Source organism: Procambarus clarkii, chromosome 2, assembly GCF_040958095.1.
Source record: "Procambarus clarkii isolate CNS0578487 chromosome 2, FALCON_Pclarkii_2.0, whole genome shotgun sequence".
Classification (NCBI taxonomy): Eukaryota; Metazoa; Arthropoda; class Malacostraca; order Decapoda; family Cambaridae; genus Procambarus; species Procambarus clarkii.
In genome coordinates this window covers 42915185-42939088 of record NC_091151.1, presented here as the reverse complement: position 1 = coordinate 42939088, position 23904 = coordinate 42915185, and the positions used below count along the sequence as shown (strand labels likewise).

At 42.7% G+C, this 23904-nt stretch overlaps 1 protein-coding gene across 1 annotated transcript; it reads left to right on the top strand.

Moving 5' to 3' along the window:
• The first annotated feature begins 827 nt into the window (after window positions 1–827).
• Window positions 828–23026, top strand: LOC123762287 (uncharacterized). Its single transcript, XM_045748714.2, has 4 exons — window positions 828–1406; window positions 14633–14730; window positions 21582–21762; window positions 22043–23026. Exons 1-4 carry the CDS (start codon window positions 1394–1396, stop codon window positions 22552–22554), a joined length of 804 nt encoding a protein of 267 aa, XP_045604670.2. The 5' UTR covers window positions 828–1393; the 3' UTR covers window positions 22555–23026.
• The last annotated feature ends 878 nt before the right edge of the window (window positions 23027–23904 follow it).

The window sequence follows — 23904 nt, the reverse complement described above, 5'->3', positions numbered from 1 at the left end:
ATTGGGTTCGTATCCTGGCCAGGGAGGATTGACTGGGTGCCAACCCTTAACTGTAGCTCTGTTCACCCAGCTGTGAATGGGGTGCCTGGTTGTTAAACAATTTGGCGGGTCGTATTCCAGGGAAAAATTTGCATTAAGGACTTGCCCGAAACGCTATGCTTGCCAATGGCTGTACTATAGAATGTAAGAACTCTTGTATAGATACAAAAATAAATAAATAAAACTAAAAGTCACAGCTGCCTTTAGGTACAAGTGACAGTATTAACAACTCAATGGGTTTTCATCCTATTTAAAGACCTGGGGCCAGATTCACGAAAGCACTTACGCAAGCACTTACGAACGTGTACATCTTTCCTCGATCTTTGATGCCTTTGGTTACATTTATTAAACAGTTTACAAGCATGAAAACTTCCCAATCAACTGTTGTTATTGTTATAAACAGCCTCCTGGTGCTTCGGAGCTCATTACCTGTTTATTAATTGGAAACAAAGCCGCCAAAGATTGAGAAAAGATGTACAGGTTCGTAAGTGCTTGCGTAAGTGCTTTCGTGAATCTGCCCCCTGGTTGTTCTGTTCACCTAGCAGTAAACATGTTCCATATAGTTAGTCAGCTTGTTGCTGGGTGGCATCCTGAGAAGGGTCAGTAATTCGACCCTGAAGGTCGGGGAGGACCTCGATAAAAGCCTAGCATGTATATACACACTGGCTGCCTGTCCACGAATACATATGAATTATTATTTAGTATATGCATGTATGAGTGGAGTAGTACCGCTAGTGGTGTGTGGCAATCCTCCTTACCAGCCTCCACCCGCACGCTAGTTAGCGGAACTAAGCAGAGAACGAGGCTGGCGTCGCTCCTCCCTGCATCCCCTTGTGTTCGTCCTGGTGCTGTGTGATGTGCGGGGCGTTTAACGAAAGCAGTGCTATATAGACTGTCAGGGGGGGAGAAAGGGGCAACAAATCCTGCAAATTGTATGCTGAAAAGTAGCAAGTTAGCGCAGAAAATGAGCTCAGTGTTGGTGGTGTTGTTCTGGAGGTGGCCTGGTTGTGGTGGCGCTGTGTAGGGGAGGTTGCCTACTTTCCTGAACATTTTACAAACTTCTCCCATCTTATTTTCTCCTCATCACCGCCTACAAATAAACATTCAAGTGACATCACTTCGAAATAATCAAATAGAACAGCAGTATTTACATATATAAACACATATATAAATGTATATATATTTATATATATTTTAATAGACGAAGCAGTCAGCGACGGCATCCGGGGAACGTTCTCCCGTCATCAAGCTCCGCCCCGTGACGTCACCTAAGTAAACAGACCGGATCGAGGCTCTCTACCTGGCGCCAAGTATCGTCTTCGCCTGTCTCCAGCTCCAAGGAAACTGTAGCAAGATGTATAGCAGCGGTAAGTGAACTAATGTGTGTGTTAACTGCCAGTTTATGTGTTACAGCGGTGGTTGGAGGTGGTTTTGATTTTGTTTTGTTTTTGTAACAATTTAAAACAATTGTTTTTGCCCCTCGAATGTGTTTGAGCCTCGCCACAGGGATTTGTTTAGTGGCCGTTGAGGCGTAATTGTATATGTCAGGAACTGACATATACAATTACAACTGTAGCATGCTCGTGTCTGATGCTAGACACAAATACAACAAAATTATTAATGATTGCAACAGAGTCCATTTCATGACCAGGCCTCCATTTGGAGGCCTGATCGAGGACAGGGCCGCTGGGACGTTGAGCCCTGAAATCATCGCAAGGTAACCATATGGATTCCATCTCATGTTGGCTTCCGAATGCATGATGATCAGCTCCGAATGAGCTGATGAGTTAGCCAAGGAATCTGCATTTAAAGGAGAAATTGAATATAACCTGGATTATCCATAAGCAGTCTGAGAGCAATAGTACACCAAGAACTTCAACATAATCTTGTACATCTGAGGCAAAGTGAAATCGACACCAGTAATTCCCTCTATCATCATTCTATCATGCAAGAAGAGCCACACATCTATGGATCGATCATCCAATAAAATCAGCAGACTTCTAAATATTACTACTGCTCGGCTTAGACTCGGTTACAAGTATCTCTGGGAATTCTCATTATCTGCTGACGTAGACCTGACCAAATGTAAACTGTGTCAACAAAATTATTCGCACACCCTCCGTCACTATGTGATGGAATGCGAAAAGATACGTGATTTCAGAGACAATTCTATAGCAAATGTTCAAGAGATGTGTAAATAATTCATTCAGAATGACCTACTACCAGAAATCTTAGCTAAATATCCCCAGTTTGCTAACTGTAAGTAGTGACTATAAGTGATTGTAACCTATCCACCGCTGCCCACTGGATGGGGGGCGGTGTACAGGACAAACATATCAATTGTGACACTAGCTCTCCACATATGTCAGTTGCTTAATTTAGAAACTGTACATGTGGTCGATCTCGAGCCCACTGTTGATGTGACGATGTGCATTGAATTTTGTAACTAGTTCATCAAGATTGTAACTTGCTTAGCTAAATGAATTGTGGGGTTCAGTCTCTGAGCCCATCATGTGCCTCTGTAACCCTTTCCACTACCGCCCACAAGATGGGTATGGGGTGCAAAATATATTAACTAAACTCAGGGACTGAGTGGCTTGCTGTTATTTGGTTAATATTCGTTAATGTTTACACTGTATACTCTTTCCTCCTCAGCAACGACACCCATCTTAGCTGACTCTGCACCCTGTCTCAGCTACCGTTACACCCATCACAGCTGACTCTACACCCATCTCAGTGACTCTACACCTTGTCTCAACTACTTCTACACCCACACCAGCTCAAATTTTCTCCCTTTCACGTAACACCCATAAAATAAATCATTCTCACCTCCTTAATCCGAAATCACAACATCTGTTTATGTCGCCTCTGTCCTTGCTTTCTTTCCAAGCCCTCCTTCAACACCCAATCTTAACTATTAACTACTCCTGCCTAATTCTCGTCTCTATACCTAACATCAATCTATATATCCTCCCTCTCCCGCATCAATCAGCACTTTTAGCCCCATCAATTCGACCATTTCTCGTCAATCCAATCCCTTTTCTGTCAGCAATTGGCCCCTGCACTACACACTAACACTACTCCTAATCCTTACTTGCACACCCAAACCCATTCTAATCGTCAATAACACGGCCCCAATCCTCCTCATCTAACCACACTAGAATCCTCAACTCGCGAAGCACAAAACCAACTTTAAAAGAGAGAGGAAAGGTTAAAGGGGAACTACATTTCGCAATCTTGGAGGAAAGAGCAATTGAATATGATCACTACATATAAGATACCGATGGGAAACGACAAGATAGACAAGGGATAGCTTCTTTAAATTTAGAGCAAGCAGGAAATATGTAAAAACTTTGGATACACAAATTAGTCGGAGAAATAGTTTGCTCCTATACGGGTAGTTCACAATGGAAGGGGCTGAAAGCTGCTGAGGAAGCCACCCCGTTCACAGCTTTAAGGCCAGAGAGTTCAATGTTACCATACGTTCAATAAGGCTAGCGAGAGGGCAGGACACAGGGACCTAGACCTAGCATCCTCGTAGTCACTGTTAGGGAAGTGCTGTTAGGGAAGCATCAACCCCGAACATCTTGGCTTAAGGTTTCACTACTACCTTACCCATCCCACCCTACCCTTCACCACCACCTTACCCATCCCAACCTATTCTTACAACAGCCCTAACCCAGGTAGGCTTAGCTCTTCAGTCCCTCATAGTCTCTATGTGTGTGTGAACTCACCTCACCATGCTGTGCTTCCTGCGGTTGAGCTTCGGCTCTTTGGTCCCGCCTCTCCACTGTCAATCTACTGGTGTACAGGTTCCTGAGCTTATTGAATCTTTATCATATCTACATCTGAGACTGTGTATGGAGTCAGCCTCCACCGTATCACTGCTTAATACATTCTATTTATTAACTACTCTGTCACTGAAAAAGTTCTTTCTAATATTTCTGGGGCTCATCTGGATACTCGGCTTCCACCTGTGTCCTCCTGTCCGAGTACCTCCCGTGTCTGTCCTTATCAACCCTGTCAATTCCCCTGAAAATTTTGTGTGTGGTGATCATGTCCCCCCGAGCTATGTGTGTGTGTGTGAGTGTGTGTGTGTGTGTGTGTGTGTGTGTGTGTGTGTGTGTGTGTGTGTGTGTGTGTGTGTGTGTATGTGTGTGTGTGTGTGTGTACTCACCTAATTGTACTCACCTAATTGTGCTTGCGGGGGTTGAGCTCTGGCTCTTTGGTCCCGCCTCTCAACCGTCAATCAACTGGTGTACAGATTCCTGAGCCTATTGGGCTCTATCATATCTACATTTGAAACTGTGTATGGAGTCAGCCTCCACCACATCACTTCCTAATGCATTCCATTTACTAACTACTCTGACACTGAAAAAGTTCTTTCTAACGTCTCTGTGGCTCATTTGGGTACTCAGCTTCCACCTGTGTCCCCTTGTTCGCGTCCCACCAGTGTTGAATAGTTCATCCTTGTTTACCCGGTCATTGGTACCTGTGTGTGTGTGTGTGCGTGTGTGTGTGTGTGTGTGTGTGTGTGTGTGTGTGTGTGTGTGTGTGTGTGTGTGTGTGTGTGTGTGTGTGTGTGTGTGTGTGTGTGCGTGTGTGTGTGATGTATATATGTCTATCCGGATGTGTATGCCTGCCTGTGTCTCCATGTCAGGATGAGTGTGTGTATGTCTGGCTTAGGCCTAATATGCTCACAAACAAAAACATTGCTCTCATCATGTTAATTAGCCTAATTGTCGGCAGTCACAAGCTGTCAACACATTAATTAGCGGCTGGATAATTTTACTTATACACTCCTCAGCGCGTTTGTGACTCATCCGTCACATCCACACTACATCCACACACTATATCCACACACCACATCCATACGTCACATCCATACGTCACATCCACAAGCTTCATCCATGCACTACATCCATACAGGACATCCACACACTACATCCATACGTCACATCCATACGCTACTTCCATGCACTACATCCACAGACTACACCCAGCTGAAACCACCAATCACTCACTCGCTAGTGTATTCATCAATCATCCATCAACTCATTCTCTCAATTGATACGTATCATTGTGTACATTATCATCCCCAACGTACAAATTACAAGGTACTATGAAAACTAGTGGCTCACAAATATACACGTTTTCTATTAGTTGGTAGCTTAGGTTAAGTTAGAGTCGGTTAAGATATGTTAGGGTAGGGTTGGGTAGGTTAGGTTAAGTTTGGTTAGGTTAGGTTAGGGTAGGTTAGGGTAGGGTAGGTTAGGTTAGGGTAGGGTAGGTTAGGGTAGGGTAGGTTAGGTTAGGGTAGGGTAGGGTAGGTTAGGGTAGGGTAGGGTAGGGTAGGGTAGGTTAGGTTAGGTTAGGGTAAGTTAGGTCGGAGGGGTTGCTTGGGTTGGTACCTTATTGGTTAGGACTTTGTACTTTGTACATTGGGGCAAATCAAGAGAACGGCTGCATCTACATATAATTAATACACAGGAAAAGGCTAAAGGCTGCTTGTATACTCAAGAGGATTATACTCACAAGTCTATACCCAGAGGCCTATACTCACAGGCCTATGCCCAGAGGTCTATACTCACAGGTCTATACCCAGAGGTCTATACTCACAGGCCTATGCCCAGAGGTCTATACTCACAGGCCTATGCCCAGAGGTCTATACTCACAGGCCTATACCCAGAGGTCTATACTCACAGGCCTATACCCAGAGGCCTATACTCACAGGCCTATACCCAGAGGCTTATACTCACAGGCCTATACCCAGAGGTCTATACTCACAGGCCTATACTCACAGGCCTATACCCAGAGGCCTATACTCACAGGCCTATACCCAAAGGTCTATACTCACAGGCCTATACCCAGAGGTCTATACTCACAGGCCTATACCCAGAGACTTATACTCACAGGCCTATACCCAGAGGCTTATACTCACAGGCCTATACCCAGAGGCTTATACTCACAGGCCTATACCCAGAGGCCTATACTCACCAGTGAAGGTTTATAGTGTAGATAAATATTATGAAATGGTTAAAGGTAGTTTAATAAACGTCGGCTACAACGAACGAGCTTCATTATAATCTAACCACAGTACATAAGAGGGAGAATTGAGGCGTTAGGGCACTTATATATGTACCCTGGAGTCAGGGAACTGTTGTGGGCCGCATCCTGAGAGAATGGGAAGTAGATGGCCTAAGGTGACCTCAATCAGTAGCCTCATCCTCCTGTTTTGGTAGAACTTATAGTCACGATGAGGATCATAGTACATATACCGACGTACAACGCAACTACAAAGTAGAAATCAATACTATTGAATTTGGACAAACCGTAAAAAAGATTTTCAATTTATGTTGCAAAGACTAATTAAACTAACCTAACCTAACCTTCCTAGGCCTAATATAGTGCATATGTATGCTATACTAAGCCTATAAATATTTAAGTTTGTTTTTTAGCTTAATTTTCTTTGGACAGTACCTAATTCTGATTTTTAATTATATAATAAGTCAATCTTTGTACTATGGTGCACATAGTTACAAAAACTACTATCTAAACAGGAGAATGGGTTGCATGAGCCTGTCAGCGCCTTACAGTGGACAAGTATAAGATGATGTGTATAAACAACCAAAAAAATTGTTTTTTTGTTGTTCAAAAAAATTGTTTGTTTGTATAAAATGAGGCTGGCATCCTTAGGCCTTAAATCTGGGAATAGTTATATTTGCTAACTATAAAGAAAAACAAGTTTTTTTGTTGCTATTTCCTGAGTAATACTTTAATACCCATTCACAGTTTGTAAAACAGCCCGGATCATAAGTTTTGTGTGTATGCAAATAGTGTAGGTTTGTCCCGGTGTTTGTCCCGGTGTTTGTCCCGGTGTTTGTCCCGGGGCTCAGAACTTCATTTGTAGAGCCCATGTGTTTAGAAACTCCTCCGAGGAGATTACACTCTGTGTTTTCTGCTTTCGATTCAATTGTTTTCTCTGTTTTTTTTCTGCATTATGTTACATCAGTGTTTGCCATTATTATACAGTGTTCCTCTATGGTCTTGATATTGAGGTGCTCATTTATTGTTTTTGTTCATTGTTCCTAGAGTTGTTCAGTGTTCCTAGAGTTGTTCAGTGTTCCTAGAGTTGTTCAGTGTTCCTAGAGTTGTTCAGTGTTCCTAGAGTTGTTCAGTGTTCCTAGAGTTGTTCAGTGTTCCTAGAGTTGTTCAGTGTTCCTAGAGTTGTTCAGTGTTCCTAGAGTTGTTCAGTGTTCCTAGAGTTGTTCAGTGTTCCTAGAGTTGTTCAGTGTTCCTAGAGTTGTTCAGTGTTCCTAGAGTTGTTCAGTGTTCCTAGAGTTGTTCAGTGTTCCTAGAGTTGTTCAGTGTTCCTAGAGTTGTTCAGTGTTCCTAGAGTTGTTCAGTGTTCCTTGAGTTGTTCAGTGTTCCTAGAGTTGTTCAGTGTTCCTAGAGTTGTTCAGTGTTCCTAGAGTTGTTCAGTGTTCCTAGAGTTGTTCAGTGTTCCTAGAGTTGTTCAGTGTTCCTAGAGTTGTTCAGTGTTCCTAGAGTTGTTCAGTGTTCCTAGAGTTGTTCAGTGTTCCTAGAGTTGTTCAGTGTTCCTAGAGTTGTTCAGCGTTCCTAGAGTTGTTCAGTGTTTCAGGAATTGTTCAATGTTCCAGGGGGTCGTTAAGTGTTTCGTACTGTTTAGAAATTCAAAAGAAAATTGCCCTATTTTCTGAAAGGTGTTCATGTGCTATTTTCGTGGTCCAAGTTACCAGCACAACTAGGTAAGTACACACACACACACCCATACACCTCCAGGAAGCAGCCGTAGAAGCTGTCTATCTCCCAGGTACCTATTGACTGTTAGGTGAGCAGGAGCATCAGGGTGAAAGAAACTCTGTTCATTTGATTTCACCTCTGCGGCGGAGGCGGTGTGTGTGTGTGTGTGTACTCACCTAGTTGTACTCACCTAGTTGTGTTTGCGGGGGTTGAGCTCTGGCTCTTTGGTCCCGCCTCTCAACCGTCAATCAACAGGTGTACAGATTCATGAGCCTATCGGGCTGTCATATCTACACTTGAAACTGTGTATGGAGTCAGCCTCCACCACATCACTTCCTAATGCATTCCATTTGTCAACCACTCTGACACTAAAAAAGTTCTTTCTAATATCTCTGTGGCTCATTCATGTCCCCCCTAACTCTTCTGTCTTCCTTCTTCTGTTTGTGTGTGTGTGTGTGTGTGTGTGTGTGTTTGTGTGTGTGTGTGTGTGTGTGTGTGTGTGTGTGTGTGTGTGTGTGTGTGTGTGTGTGTGTGTGTGTGTGTGTGTGTGTGTACTTACCTATTTTGCCAGCAAGTTCGGACTTCAGCTCTTGGTTACCAATCTTTCTAGCCGCCCGCTGTCTAATGCAATGACTACAGACATATTTCCGTGTCATATCTAGATTTTACATTATGTATGGCGTTTGCCTCTATAACCTCCTCGCGACCAATATCTATTGTTTCATCTGTTGTCAGAGCCCCAGTGATAAAGCCTGTGTATTATTTGTTTTTATTTCAATCTTCTTGTTCCTCAAATTTCCACTTTCGTTTTACTCGGAGTGCAACTCCTCCCTCTGTGTGTTTGTTTCTTTCAACTTTATTTGGTGTCCCACTGGAAATATTGAATCTGAAATCATATCATATACATTTTTGCTTCCACATCTGCAAATTAAATCAGGTTCTTTTTCACTGAACCTTTCTTTTATTTCCCCTGCTTTGTTTGTAAGTCCATCAGCATTGGTGTACCATTCTTTAAGGCACTTCTTCAACTCTCTGCTTCCCCAGAATTCTCAGAGCACTCCAGTCTATTAAATATGTTTCTGCCGATGTAGGTTGCAAGAGATGGATGCAGTACTGTGATGAATCAGTGTGAGGTATGAAAGAGTTTGGAAGCAAGAGGTAGAGAGAGGTTTGTGAGGCAGAGACGGATTTGAGGCAAAACTTTCACGAGAGGCCGAGAAACCGAGATAGATCGAGAGAGAGAGGAATGGAAGGGATCTAGCTGGAGAGATCGCCAAGCCACTACGACTATATAGCACTGGGGAGGGGTCAGGATAAGGATTTGGGATGGAATAGGGGGGGGGGGATAGGAATGGTGCCCAACCTCTTGGACGGTCGGGGATTGAACGCTGACCTGCATGAAGCAAGACCGTCGCTCTACCGTCCAGCCCAAGTGGTTGGGTGAGACAGGAGCTGAGGGACAGCGAGGTTCTGATAGGCCGGGAAGGGCTGAGAAGCAGATAAGGGCTGATAGGCAGCTAGGGGCTTAAAGGTAAAGATTTAAGCTTAAAGGGCTGAGAGGCACAGGGAGGCTAATAGGCAGTTAAGGGTTAATAGACATTTAGGGGCTGATAGACAGCTAGGGGCTGATAGGCAGCTAGGAGCTGATAGACAGCTAGGGGCTGATAGACAGCTAGGGGCTGATAGACAGCTAGGGGCTGATAGACAGCTAGGGGCTGAGAGGCAATACCGGATGTGTGGATGCGTGCGTGAGAGTTTGTGTGTGTGTACTCACCTAGTTGTACTTGCCAGGGTTGAGCTTCGGCTCTTTGGTGCCGCCTCTCGACTGTCACTCAACTGCTTTACAGGCTCTTGAGCCTACTGGGCTCTATCATCTCTACATTTGAAACTGTGTATGGAGTCAGCCTCCACCACATCACTTCCTAGTGCATTCCATTTATTAACTACCCTGAGCGCGCGCGCGCGTGTGTGTGTGTGTGTGTGTGTGTGTGTGCGCGTATTCACCTAGTTGTATTCACCTAGTTGTATTCACCTAGTTGTGTTTGCGGGGGTTGAGCTTTGCTCTTTCGGCCCGCCTCTCAACTGTCAATTACCTGTTTACTAACTACTTTTTTTCCCACACCACACACACACTTTCTTGTGTGTGTGTGTGTGTGTGTGTGTGTGTGTGTGTGTGTGTGTGTGTGTGTGTGTGTGTGTGTGTGTGTGTGTGTGTGTGTGTGTGTCTGTGTGTACTCACCTAATTGTGCTTGCGGGGGTTGAGCTCTGGCTCTTTGGTCCCGCCTCTCAACCTTCAATCAACTGGTGTACAGATTCCTGAGCTTACTGGGCTCTATCATATCTACATTTGAAACTGTGTATGGAGTCAGCCTCCACCACATCACTTCCTAGTGCATTCCATTTACTAACTACTCTGACACTGAAAAAGTTCTTTCTAATGTGTGTGTGTGTGTGTGTGTGTGTGTGTGTGTGTTTACTAGTTGTGTTTACTAGTTGTGTTTTTGCGGGGGATGAGCTTTGCTCTTTCGGCCAGCGTCTCAACTGTCAATCAACTGTTTACTAACTACTTTTTTTTTTTTTTTTTTTTTTTTTTCTCACACCACACACACACACACACACACACATACACACACCAGGAAGCAGCCCGTGACAGCTGACTAGCTCCCAGGTACCTATTTACTGCTAGGTAACAGGGGCACTTAGGGTGAAAGAAACTTTGCCCATTTGTTTCTGCCTCGTGCGGGAATCGAACCCGCGCCACAGAATTACGAGTCCTGCGCGCTATCCACCAGGCTACGAGGCCCCTACGAGGTGTGTGTGTGTGTGTGTGTGTGTGTGTGTGTGTGTGTGTGTGTGTGTGTGTGTGTGTGTGTGTGTGTGCGCGCGTGTGTGTGTGTGTGTGTGTGTGTGTGTGTGTGTGTGTGTGTGTGTGTGTGTGTGTGTGTGTGTGTGTGTGTGTGTGTGTGTGTGTGTGTGTGTGCGAGTGTGGATGTTGAAGAGTGAGAGACGTACAAATGATTCTTTAGAAGATTCAAGACACGTAATATCTCCCCTTACCTGGGTAAGATGAGCCTTTGGACCAGCGGAGTCCATGTATCTGGTTCTAAGTTTGGTTTTGTACTGATCTTTTGTACTGATCTTTTGTACTGATCTTTTGTACTGAGGTTTTGTAATGACCTCTACATTATGATATATTGTGTCTGCTGTCACTATATACTTTCTTGGAGGTTAATCTGCACATGGACGACGAGGAAGATTAAAAAAAAACTAGTTATACTAGTTTTATACTATAGTTATACTATACTAGTGACTAGTTATACCTGGTAATACCCTCAGGTAGTCACGAACTGAAATGACCCTCCAGGTTAGATGTCAACAAAGCGAGCTATTCCGGATCCTAGTCTCCCTTGACGATATTTTTACTAAAGGATCACAAAGCACTTATACACAGTTCCCTCTCCATCCCTTCCTGTCCCCCCTCCCATCCCTTCCACCACCCCGCTCCCCATCCCAGTATTTTCGTCTGCTGGAGATACTGTGGCAACACTGAATGCGAGATAGCCTGAAGCGTTGAATTTTCTTTCTACAGGACGTATATGCCATTTGATGCTGGTTATATCATGTTCTGGGTGTCCCTGTCAGTCTTGAGTTTTCCATTTGTGGTGCCTTAAAAATGGTGAAAGGAAACTCAAGTTTGACCTCAGTTATTTCTTAAGAATTACAAGCCATATAAATGCTAAATTTAATTGGTTCTTAGATTACTGTGTATAAGACCTTTAAGAGAGGAAACGTTAGACAGCAGAATTATAATTTTAGTCGATGGCAGAAGAAAGAAAAAACGACACCTGATGACGGGAAGATGAGTTGTGATGTGGGGGGTGTGTAGCAGCATCCAGTAATTGACGCAAGTTGCAAGCGGTTGCAATACAATTGCAACAGTGTACTGAGGCGTTGAGGATCGGTGTCTAGGCGAGGCAGCAGCAATAGCAGCTGGAGAGAGGGGAGCACAAGGTAGAGAAGTGCTTGTGTTTGCTCACTCAGACAGGGTGCAGAGAGCCAACAGCCCATTGGAGACTGAGCATCCGACACTAGCAATGCGTCTGGACTGATGTTTGTGGCCTAGAGTGTAGTATATCTAGTACTTTTACATCCAAGTGTGTGTGTAACTGATAGGAATTAGTGGACCTAGTGCCAGGCTGAATGATTATACTTAGACCCGTTCCCCCTTGTAGAGAGAGGAAGGAGGCGTCTCTAGAAGTGTTTCACATAACCTAATCTAGACCGAGAGACTCTCAATACCCATTGAAGGTTTTCTTCTTCACCATGCAGTGTATGCATATAAGTTATACTGACTTGTAATTCAAAGCTTTCTTAATACTTCCATCTAAGAATATTCTTGTGACACCGTTTCCAAACTGTTTGTTAACTAGCCTGTGTTCAGTGATGTGTTGCAGAGCTTGGCTAGTTGCATTGTTTGGGCCCTCTGCCAGTTCAGTGATAATGACGAGATGCTGCTTCGTCTCATATGCTGTGCTGTGTTCAGCTTATTTTAAGTGTATATGTATTTCTTTGTCTGAGAATTTGTTATTTTCTATGTTAAGCAGTTGGTGTTGTGTCTACACAAGTGTATATATGAGGGATTAAGTATGTGGGTGAGCACATGTATGTACATGCGTGCTTGTGCTTTTTTGTTTGTTAGCGTGCATGTGGGTACATGTACTTACCAAGTTGTGTGTGTGTGTGTGTGTGTGTGTGTGTGTGTGTGTGTGTGTGTGTGTGTGTGTGTGTGTGTGTGTGTGTGTGTGTGTGTGTGTGTGTGTATTCACCTAGTTGTGCTTGCGGGGGTTGAGCTCTGCTCTTTCGGCCCGCCTCTCAACTGTCAATCAACCGTTTCTAACTACTACATCTACTTTTTCACACACACACACACACACCAGGAAGCAGCCCGTGACAGCTGACTAACTCCCAGGTACCTATTTACTGCTAGGTAACAGGGGCATAGGGTGAAAGAAACTCTGCCCATTGCTTCTCGCCGGCACCCGGGATCGAATCCGGGACCACAGGATCACGTGCCTAGCGTGCTGTCCGCTCGGTCGGCCGGCCCCGGAATGAATGTGTGTGTGTGTGTGTGTGTGTGTGTTTGCGTGTGTGAACTTCCCCCTCATCATTCATCTCGAATAAGGTAAACAATAACTAGAGCAACATACATCACGTCTGACAGGGTTATGACAAAATAATTCACGCCCCGGACGCATTATTGAAATTTAAGTAACAAATGGCAGGGAACAGCTTCTCCCTGGGCAGTATTCACAAGCCTTGTGATGCAATGATTTACGGCTCTACCTTTGTCAAAGCACACACACACACACACACACACACACACACACATATATATATATATATATATATATATATATATATATATATATATATATATATATATATATATATATATATATATATATATATATATAAATCAACACTGTTGATCAGACCACACACTGAAGGGACGACGACGTTTCGGTCCGTCCTGGACCATTCTCAAGTCGATTGTGAATGGTTCAGGACAGGCCTAAACGTCATCGTCCCTTCACTTTCTAGTGTGTGTGATCTGGTCAACATACTTCAGCCACGTTATTGTGATTCATCGCCTGCATGTATCAACATTCTTATACTGCAGAACAGGTCAAGCTCAAAAGGTTGGGGGGCATGTAAGTAACTGTTGGGAGCCTGGGTCGCTCCAGGCGCGGTACATAGTGTATGTATCCAGTCGACCCAGGATACGTACACTATGTATTAAGCGTATGTTTCACATGACACCTTCTCTCTCTCTCCCTTTCGTATTTGTTTCTGTAGTTTCACACTTTCAGTTTGTTTTGATACAAAGCTTCGTAAGTAGTAAAATATGCAACCAAGTAACTGTATTTTGGAGCAGGTTTTCATCAATTCACATGGAACTGGAGCAAAGCATTATTACAATTGCCCAAAAAATGGAATATTTTCCATTTTACGTAAATTTGTGTATATGTACATTTACTGTACTGTAAAAGATCTCATTGGGATTTACAGTACATTTATTGTACTGTAAATGTACTACCAACTTAAGGGTGAAGAAAAACTGGATCACTTCGTCTCTCTATTTTATGTCAACATTTGGTCAAGAACGTGACATCAACAATACATGTCCGGTACTGGTATTATAAGCATACTAAAATTACATGTCAGAATTCGACCTATACGGGCATGGGTCAACCACTCCCACCTCATGTCCTTGGGTATGATGAACCCTTAGTCGTTGTAAATGCCAATTTACAAGGTCACGTGAAGCAGAAGTCGTATAACCCGATGGGAATCTTTCTACTAGATTACGGGCTATTCATGCCCGTGCCGCCTCTTGAATGGCTTAATCTTCATCGATTATACTTCTAGATCAAATTCATTTCGGTGTTTATCGATGGGGGACAATCTTGTGAATAATGATTTCTTCGTGCGCTTAGCTCTCTAGGGTGACTGGGGACAGCTATAATAATGGTGTTTCTTTTCTATATTTTGACGATTCCAGATGGTGAATTAGTGAATGTATGTGCCATACCTCCTGACTGCAGATATGTCTACGACATATTCGCCTGCATTGATCACGAAAACACGATGGAGAGGCTTCGTATTACCTTCCGCACATGGATATTCTTTTGTATTTTGCGAGGTGTACTGAAGCCTTAGCGTATCAAGCAAGTTTTAACATATATAAACATATTTTAATCAAGGTGCAGAAGCGTCCATTGATGTTTACAATATCACTCCAATTTTGTGTTTTTGTTTGTTCTTGCAGGAAACTACCCGGGGGGGACGGCAGTGATGGTGGTACGAACGCGGAGGTTCGGTTTCATCGAGAAGGCCACACCAGATTACTTCCGCCAGGGCGTCCAGGTGCTGTACCTGTTCAAGGTCACGGGAGGTCATATTAGGTTCTGCCCTCCGTGCCAAGTGTTCTCTGTGGCTGTGTTTGTTGTGCTGTCACACTGTGTGTGTGTGTGTGTGTGTGTGTGTGTGTGTGTGTGTGTGTGTGTGTGTGTGTGCGCGTGTGTGTGTGCGTGTGTGTGTGTGTGTGTGTGTGTGTGTGTGTGTGTGTGTGTGTGCTGGTTTTACTGTGTGTTTGTTTTGCTGTGGGTTTTATTGTGTTTATAACATATTATTTCAAAAGGCTTATGCACCACACACGAGCCCGCCCAGGCACATAAACACGCACACACACACGCACACACACACACACACACACACACACACACACACACACACACACACACACACACACACACACACACACCAACTAAACTGTTGGAAGTGGCGACGAGAAACCTTTTAGGCCAGCATGTCAGGGAACCCACAAGACGATGAACCAGCGAGACTCAACCTAGTCTTCACTCTGAACGACTCCGACATAAGGGCAATAGCTTTGGAAGGCCCCGTGGGAATGAGTGATTACAGTGTACTGATGTTTGAGTATTTGGTCGAAGTAGGGTTAATATACTGAAGGAAGGGACAAGAAAACAAAAGGCAGGCATTCCGAAAGGGAAACTATGAGGAGATAAGAAAATTCCTAACAAGAATATCTTAGGAAACAGAGCTCAGAGGAAAGACGGCTCAAGACATGATGGACTACATCACGCAGAAGTGCAAGGAGGCAGCAGACTGGTTCGTTCCAGTCAAAAAGGAAAAAACCGAAATGCAGACTAGAAACCCATGGTTTTATCAGAGATGTAGGCTAGCAGAGCAACAAGAGCTAGCAAAGTACAAGAGTGTGGAGATACCATAGAAATAACAGGACACTAGAGAGCAGAGAAAGATACCAGAGTGCCAGGAATGAATATGTCAGGGTGAGAAAAGAGAGACAGAAGGACAATATGAAAATGACATAGTAAGCAAAGGTAATGACAAATGATAAGGAAGTGTGCGAGAAACTCAATAAGAAATTCCAATTGGCATTCACAGTAGAGCAAGGAGAAGTACCTAAGATGAGAGAGGGAATATCTAACCAGAAAACACTAGAGGATTTTGAGATTACCAGTGGGGAGGTGAGGAAGCATCTGCTAGATTTGGATGTGACACAGGCTATTGGCCCGGATGGAATCTTGACAATCTCACCATGAATACTATAAGATGGAGCAGAAGCTCTGTACCTGCCCCTCTCCATGGTATACAACAAATCACTGGTAACAGAGGAACTGCCAAAAAAATTGAAGATGGCTAATGTAGTCTCGACATTCAAGAAGGGTTACAGAAAGGAGGCACTGAACTACAGACCAGTGTCCCAAACTTGTATACCATGCAAGATGATGGAGAAGATTGTGCGAAAAAAGCTAGTGGACCATTAAGACCAGTGGATTAAGACCATCTGAAGCGAAAGAACTTTTAACACAACATCAGCATGGGTTCAGGCATGGCAAATCATGACTCACAGGATTAATTTAATTCTATGACCAGGCATAAAAAGTCTGGCAAGAAAGAGAGGGGCAGGCAGACTGCATATTTTTGGATTATCAGAAAGCCTTTGACACAGTACCACATAAGAGACTAGTGCACAAGCTGGAGATGCAGGCAGGAGTGAAAGGGAATGTACTAAACTGGATAAGGGAGTACCTAAGCAACAGAAGACAGCGAATCACTGTGAGGTGGCGAGGCCTCGGAGTGGCAAGGCGTCACCAGTAAAGTTCCACTGGAATCAGTCCTTGGACCTATACTGTTTCTGATATATGTAAAATGATCTCCAAGAGGGAATAGACTCGTTCCTCTCATTGTTTGCTGATGATGCAAAAATTATGAGGAGGATTAAGACAGAAGAAGATAGTATGAGGCTACAAGATGACCTAGACAAATTGAAAGTACTTAAGGAAATTCCTGTTTCATTCTTTCTTTAGTAGTCTGACACTGTCACATTTTTCATCACGTGTTAATTTTCGTGATTTACACACACATACACACACACACATATATTTACTAGATGAGGTACCTGCCAGTTCCTGGGTCGACCCCAAAAGTTTGCAAATTTAAGTGTTTCATCCCCACAAATCAGTGTACGTTGGCTGGCCCAGTCCATAAAACTTATTTCTCAGCCTTAACCAATATTCAATTTTTTTTTGTTTATTAACACATTTCAGTACATGTGCATTTGTGCAGCTACCCTAGACTATTCGAAGGGGCGTACTGTGTAAAAGAAAATAGCTACGCGATGCTAAAAATCCAGAATGCTTAAAATAAGGAAATTAGTTCTCGGTTCTCATCTTCCGCATGAGAAGAATAAAAATAGTTTTTTGTTTAATTGCACCAGTATATATATAAATGAGGTCGCAATGAGAGCAGACCACATCATAGTGGAGTAAATGTGGCCATCACCGACCCGCCTATGACAGTTCCGTTCCCCCTATTATTCATCCTGCAAAGTTGAAGTAGCCTAGCCCAAAGTAACCATACTTCAACCTTCGCAAATTGATATTAATTATATCTAATGTTGATTTAAAATGTCGAATTTCTCTATACACTTTTAGACAAAAAAAATATTAAACTCAAAAGTAAAATTGAAAAGACTTATTTATTTTGAAAAAGGTTTGAATCTTTCCATAAACTTAGCCTGCAAATAAAATTTAATTAGAGCAGAGGAATGCCTGACTTAAGACGTATTAGTGCTTAATCTCTGAAGAGATGATTGAGAAAAATCCTCCTAGCTGGGATTAATCTACTCGGCGTTTATCTTCCACTTTTAAAAGTTAGCATTGCTGTTCATGTGTTCAACTTCAGCTTGGCAAACAGGCTGAGTTCATTCACAACAGAGCTCGCCTTGATGCCTTTCCACTTCTTCTTTAATGCTTAGTTCATAGTTCATATTTATAGTGTTCATGAAAACATATATATATATATATATATATATATATATATATATATATATATATATATATATATATATATATATATATATATATATATATATATATACATATATATATATATATATATTCATATATATATTCATATATATATATATATATATTGCTTGGGAGACGGAGGCCACATCTTCACTGTAACCCTCTTCAAGACACTATCATCAGCATTGTAACCATCTTCACTACTCACTATCTTTATCTCTGCCACCATCTTCCCTACACATTTTCTTCATTACTGTAACCTTTATCACCCCTTCCCTTTCCTTCCCTTTACCCTTAAAGATAGATTACCTCTACACACCTTCCTTCTCCTTCGCCCCTTCCTTACCTTTCATAACCCTCGCATCTTCACCTCTATCTGGACTCCTCAACACCTTCGCTATTTTTCATGGTCCCGCCCCACCACCACTACCTCTCTGATCCTTCATCAACTTCCCTCTCAATTACCACCTTCCATGACCTTCACGTCTTTACCTCTCCTTCACCACATCTCCTCTACCTCACGTGCTTCCCCCTACCATTCACCAGCCTCCCAACCTTTCACCATCGTCCCCTGTCAGGAGGCCTGGTTGGGGACCGGGCCGCGGGGACTTTGAGCCCTGAAATCCTCCGCAGGGTTCTGCATCACCACTTTCACCTCTATATCAGTCACCACTTTCCCTTCGTCATCATCTCTACCATTCACCACCTTCACCATCGATTACCGACTGCCTTACTTTCACCACTTCCTCATCCATGTGAAGCTAGTGAGAACCACAGATTCACGAAAGCACTTACGAACGTGTACATCTTTCCTCAATCTTCAACGGCTTTGGTTACATTTATTTAACAGTTTACAAGCATCAAAACTTCCCATTCAACTGTTGTTATTGTTATAAACAGCCTCTTGGTGCTTCCTAGCTCATTAACTGTTTAATAATTGTAAACAAAGCTGCCAAAGATTGAGAAAAGATGTACAGGTTCGTAAGTGTTTGCGTAACTGCTTTCGTGAATCTGGCCCCAGGTCGTTAATCTAACGAGAGTGGAAATGTGTATGCTTTGTCATTGGGCTCGCAGCCGGCACCTCACGCATAATCATCTTCGGACACACATAGATACAAGCAGACATAGGAGGCCTGACGGCTGAGTGGACAGCGCTCGGGATTCATAGTCCTATGGGTCCGGGTTCGATCCCCGGCAGAGGCGGAAACAAATGGGCAAAGTTTCTTTCATTTTGATGTACCTGTTCGCCTAGCAGTAAATAGGTACCTGAGAGCTAAACGGCTGCTACGGGCTGCTTCCTGTGTGTGTGTGTGTGTGTGTGTGTGTGTGTGTGTGTGTGTGTGTGTGTGTGTGTGTGTGTGTGTGTGTGTGTGTGTGTGTGTGTGTGTGCGTGCGTGCGTGTGTGCGTGCGTGTGTGCGTGCGTGTGTGCGTGCGTGCATGTGTGTGTGTGTGTGTGTGTGTGTGTGTGTGTGTGTGTGTGTGTGTGTGTGTGTGTGTGTGTGTGTGTGTGTGTGTGTGTGTGTGTGAGGAAATAAATAAATAAATAAATTGATTGATTGACAGTTGAGAGGCGGGGCCAAAGCGCCAGAGCTCAACCCCCGCAAGTACAACTAGGTGAGTACATAGGAAGACAGAGAAACAGTGACAGAAACACATGGGGGGGGGAGGTCTCGGGGACGGAAATTATTAACCGAGAGCGCTAATCCTTACGGCTAAATAACACGTGGAATTGATATTAGGATGAGGATTTGGGATTGGACGGAGGAAAGGAATGGTGTAGAGCCTTTTAAAAGTGGGTCTCGGTAGTGTAGTTGGGTTCGTTCTCTACTTACAGTCGGGAATCTCGGGTTAGGATCGAGACAGAAATGGTTGGGCTCGTTTCCTATCACCCAATGCCTCTGTTGAACCCAGCAATAAATTGGTACCCAGGACTTAATCATCTGTTACAGGGTTGCATCCTGGAGTAGGAAAACAGCATGTAAAGAATTTGGGAATAATAATGTCTGTCGACCTAACGTTTAAGGAGCATAACCAAGCAAATATTGCGACAGCCAGAAAAATGATAGGATGGATTACGAGAACTTTCAAATCAAGGGATCCCATCACAATGGTTGTACTCTTCAAGTCACTTGTGTTGTCACGTCTTGAGTACTGCTCAGTACTCACTTCCCCCTTCAGAGCAGGAGAGATTGCTGAAATAGAGGGAATACAGAGAACATATACGGCACGCATAGATGCAATAAAGCACCTAAATTATTGGGATCGTCTCAAAGCCCTCCAAATGTACTCACTAGAAAGAAGACGAGAGAGATATCAAATAATATACACCTGGAAGATACTGGAGGGCCAAGTACCAAATCTACACAGTAAAATAACAACGTACTGGAGTGAACGACATGGAAGAAAATGTAGAATAGAACCAATGAAGAGCAGAGGTGCCATAGGCACAATCAGAGAACACTGTATAAACATCAGAGGTCCGCGGTTGTTCAACGTCCTCCCAGCAAGCATAAGAAATATTGCCGGAACAACCGTGGACATTTTCAAGAGGAAACTAGATTTATTCCTCCAAGGAGTGCCGGACCAACCGGGCTGTGGTGGGTATGTGGGCCTGCGGGCCGCTCCAAGCAACAGCCTGGTGGACCAAACTCTCACAAGTCGAGCCTGGCCTCGGGCCGGGCTTGGGGAGTAGAAGAACTCCCAGAACCCCATCAACCAGGTATCAACCAGGGTTATGCCGGAGTTCGACCTAGGATCAGGATGGGACCTCGATATAAGCCTAAAGTATATGTGTAAGCATTACATATTATATATATATATATATATATATATATATATATATATATATATATATATATATATATATATATATATATATATATATATATATATATCCAGAGAGGACATGCTCATTGCATCCATGGTTCCTGCCCGCCATCTGAGGAGCTGGAGGTACTCGACAGCCTGTGACAAGTAGCCTTGTACCCTGCATGTCACCAATGTTGTAACTCTTTTTGTGCAATGAAGTCTTAGATAAAATAAAATGACAATACACCAAAAATGTAAGAGGTAGTAGAAGACAATATGTGAATGAGGGGGTGCCCACACGTGGCTCCCTGGATGCTGCATGTCGTCTTCTTCGAGGTCGAGGGTCGCTACAAATGCACTAGAAGTAGTATCCCCGTTATAATACACACGCACACATACAAACACTTTACACACTTTAATTTTACTGACCCAGACCCAATAAAATTAATTAGGAAGAGCCTCACTATAGCCAAACACACAGAAGAGAAAGAGCTTCGTTTCCAAATGTCCAACAATTCTCCAAATACTGATGGACACCTGTGAAGGACAGCAGCATGCATCCACGTAACTAAGGCACCAAAACTTTTTTCAAGGTTCTAGACTGCTTGAAACAACAAAAGATGCAAAAGCTCCAACTACCTTTTTCCAAAACCATGTTGTGGGAACTGAAAGGGAAAACGTTGATCAGCATAAAAAATATGCTGTAAATTAATTTGAAGCAGTCACGTGATCAGTTGTCTCGATAATTGTTTATATTCTACAACTTTTTCCAATAAATGGTCTTTGTTCCAAATAGTTCCCCAATATATCGTCGTTATTCCAAATATTTTCCCAATAAATGGTCGTTGTTCCAAATATTTTGCCAATAAATGGTCGTTGTTCCAAATAGTTTCCCAATAGATGGTTTTAAGTTAATATGTTTTCCAAGTAAATGTCTTAATTCCACATATTTTCCCAAAAACTGGTTTTCATACCACATATTTCCCCAATGAATGATCGTAACATCAAAAATATTTTCTAAATGGTCTTAATATCACATATTTCCCCGACAGATTGGCTGTATGGTACTGACATTCCCCATGGTGGTCTTCCTGGGTATGTTTGGCATACTCCTCATCTTCTTGGGCACCATAGCTGTCGGCATATTCAGACATATCTCAAATTTGCGGTTTAACTCCGAAAAAGGCTTTGACGGGGTGCAGATTGTCGACATTATACTCCTGACGTCTGGCAGTAAGTATATTGGCTACTATAATATATTTTTAGCATAGCTATAGTTCCTCTAATCCAGAACGATATCCAGGAACTGTTGGATATGCTGTACCCTGGCATGGTGCTATATCAGTTAATTTGAGTTCAGCAATTTCTTTGTCTAATTATTCACGGATTTTCGAAATTACTGAGTTAAAAACTCCTTGTTTATGTCCTAGTGTATGTACATTGTTTACTTAATTGGTTTACACAAAAGCAAATACTTTAAAAAAAATAATGAATATTTTGTTTTCTCTTGCAGTAATCATTGTGTTATCGTGCATCACCGTGTGTATCTATGCACGTTGGAAGTATAGAAATTACTGCCAACAAGTTGTAGACAGCCCGGAAAGAGTCATGAGTTCAAATCTGCACCAGTCAAACTCCTATCCAGTTCAGCAGTCTTCATGTTCAGTTCAACAAGCCTCCTATCCAGTTCAACAAGCCTCTTACCCAGCTCAGCAAACCTCCTTTCCGGGACAACCAACAGGCCATCCAGCTCAGGAAGCCTTCTATCCGGCTCAACCAGCTTCAGCTTTTCCGGGTCAGCCAGCCACTTATCGAGGTGAACCATGCCAACCACCTCAAGCTAGAACCATATTGGTGAGCTACGGATTGATGCAACCAGGCGAGTTAGCTCCTCTAGCGACTGCAAGCAGCAGTAACGCCACGATGGACTACCTTCCTGGACCTATGCATGTGCCCCTTGCTGAAGAATACCAGCCTCCACCTGCCTACGCTCCGGATTCCAGTCCTCCTCCTTATACACCATAAGAGATGTTCTGGATATATGTGTGTGTGTGTGTGTGTGTGTGTGTGTGTGTGTGTGTGTGTGTGTGTGTGTGTGTGTGTGTGTGTGTGTGTGTGTGTGTGTGTGTGTGAGTGCGCGTGTAAGTTTGAGTGCGTATTTCCGAGATTTGATTATCAAAGCTCCAACTTTAAGTAACGGATTTCTCATAATCATTTAAGCAAGCGTGTATCTTCACCTTTTAAATCTAGAAAGCATAACATACCACATATGCGAGAAGATTTAAAGGCCCAATCAACTTGGATATTATCAAGGTGGATGGAAGCCCAGTATGAAATGCAAAGCCAATCTGATAGAGTGCCTCCAACAGTGTAACCCAAGCAGTGGCATAAACTCCATTGTCTTTCCCTGTTTGTGTTTATGTTGGGACACTAGCACAACCAATACCAAGGAGGTGTGTTAGTATGTATATATTTACACATACACATATTATATATATATATATATATATATATATATATATATATATATATATATATATATATATATATATATATATATATATATATATATATATATATATATATGACAATGTCAGACCACGGAGGAAAAATGAAACAGGAAATTTCCTTAAGTACTTTCGTATATTAAATACATCTTCAGAAGGTGTATTTAAGGTGACCTTCTGAAGATGTATTTAATATACGAAAGTACTTAAGGAAATTTCCTGTTTCATTTTTCCTCCGTGGTCTGACATTGTCACATTCTTAATCACGTGTTTATTTTCGTGATATACACACATATATATATATATACGGACCGAAACGGACCGAAACGTCGTCGTCTCTTCAATTTCTAGTGTGTGGTCTGGTCAACATACTTCAGCCACGTTATTGTGACTCATCGCCTGTATATATATATATATATATATATATATATATATATATATATATATATATATATATATATATATATATATATATATATATATATATATGTCGTACCTAGTAGCCAGAACTCACTTCTCAGCCTACTATTCAAGGCCCAATTTGCCTAATAAGCCAAGTTTTCCTGAATTAATATATTTACTATAATTTTTTTCTTATGAAATGATAAAGCAACCCTTTTCTCTATGTATGAGGTCAATTTTTTTTTATTGGAGTTAAAATTAACGTAGTTATATGACCGAACCTAACCAACCCTACCTAACCTAACCTAACCTATATTTATAGGTAAGGTTAGGTTAGGTAGCCAAAAAAAGCTAGGTTAGGTTAGGTAGGTTAGGTAGACGAAAAAACATTAATTCATGAAAACTTGGCTTATTAGGCAAATCGGGCCTTGAATAGTAGGCTGAGAAGTGCGTTCTGGCTATTAGG

Excerpts from the sequence above, each read along its gene's own strand:
- LOC123762287 (XM_045748714.2), top strand. Across the intron at positions 14,731-21,581 it reads ACTTCCGCCAGGGCGTCCAG|ATTGGCTGTATGGTACTGAC; the intron begins GTGCTGTACCTG and ends TTTCCCCGACAG. Across the intron at positions 21,763-22,042 it reads TATACTCCTGACGTCTGGCA|TAATCATTGTGTTATCGTGC; the intron begins GTAAGTATATTG and ends TTTCTCTTGCAG.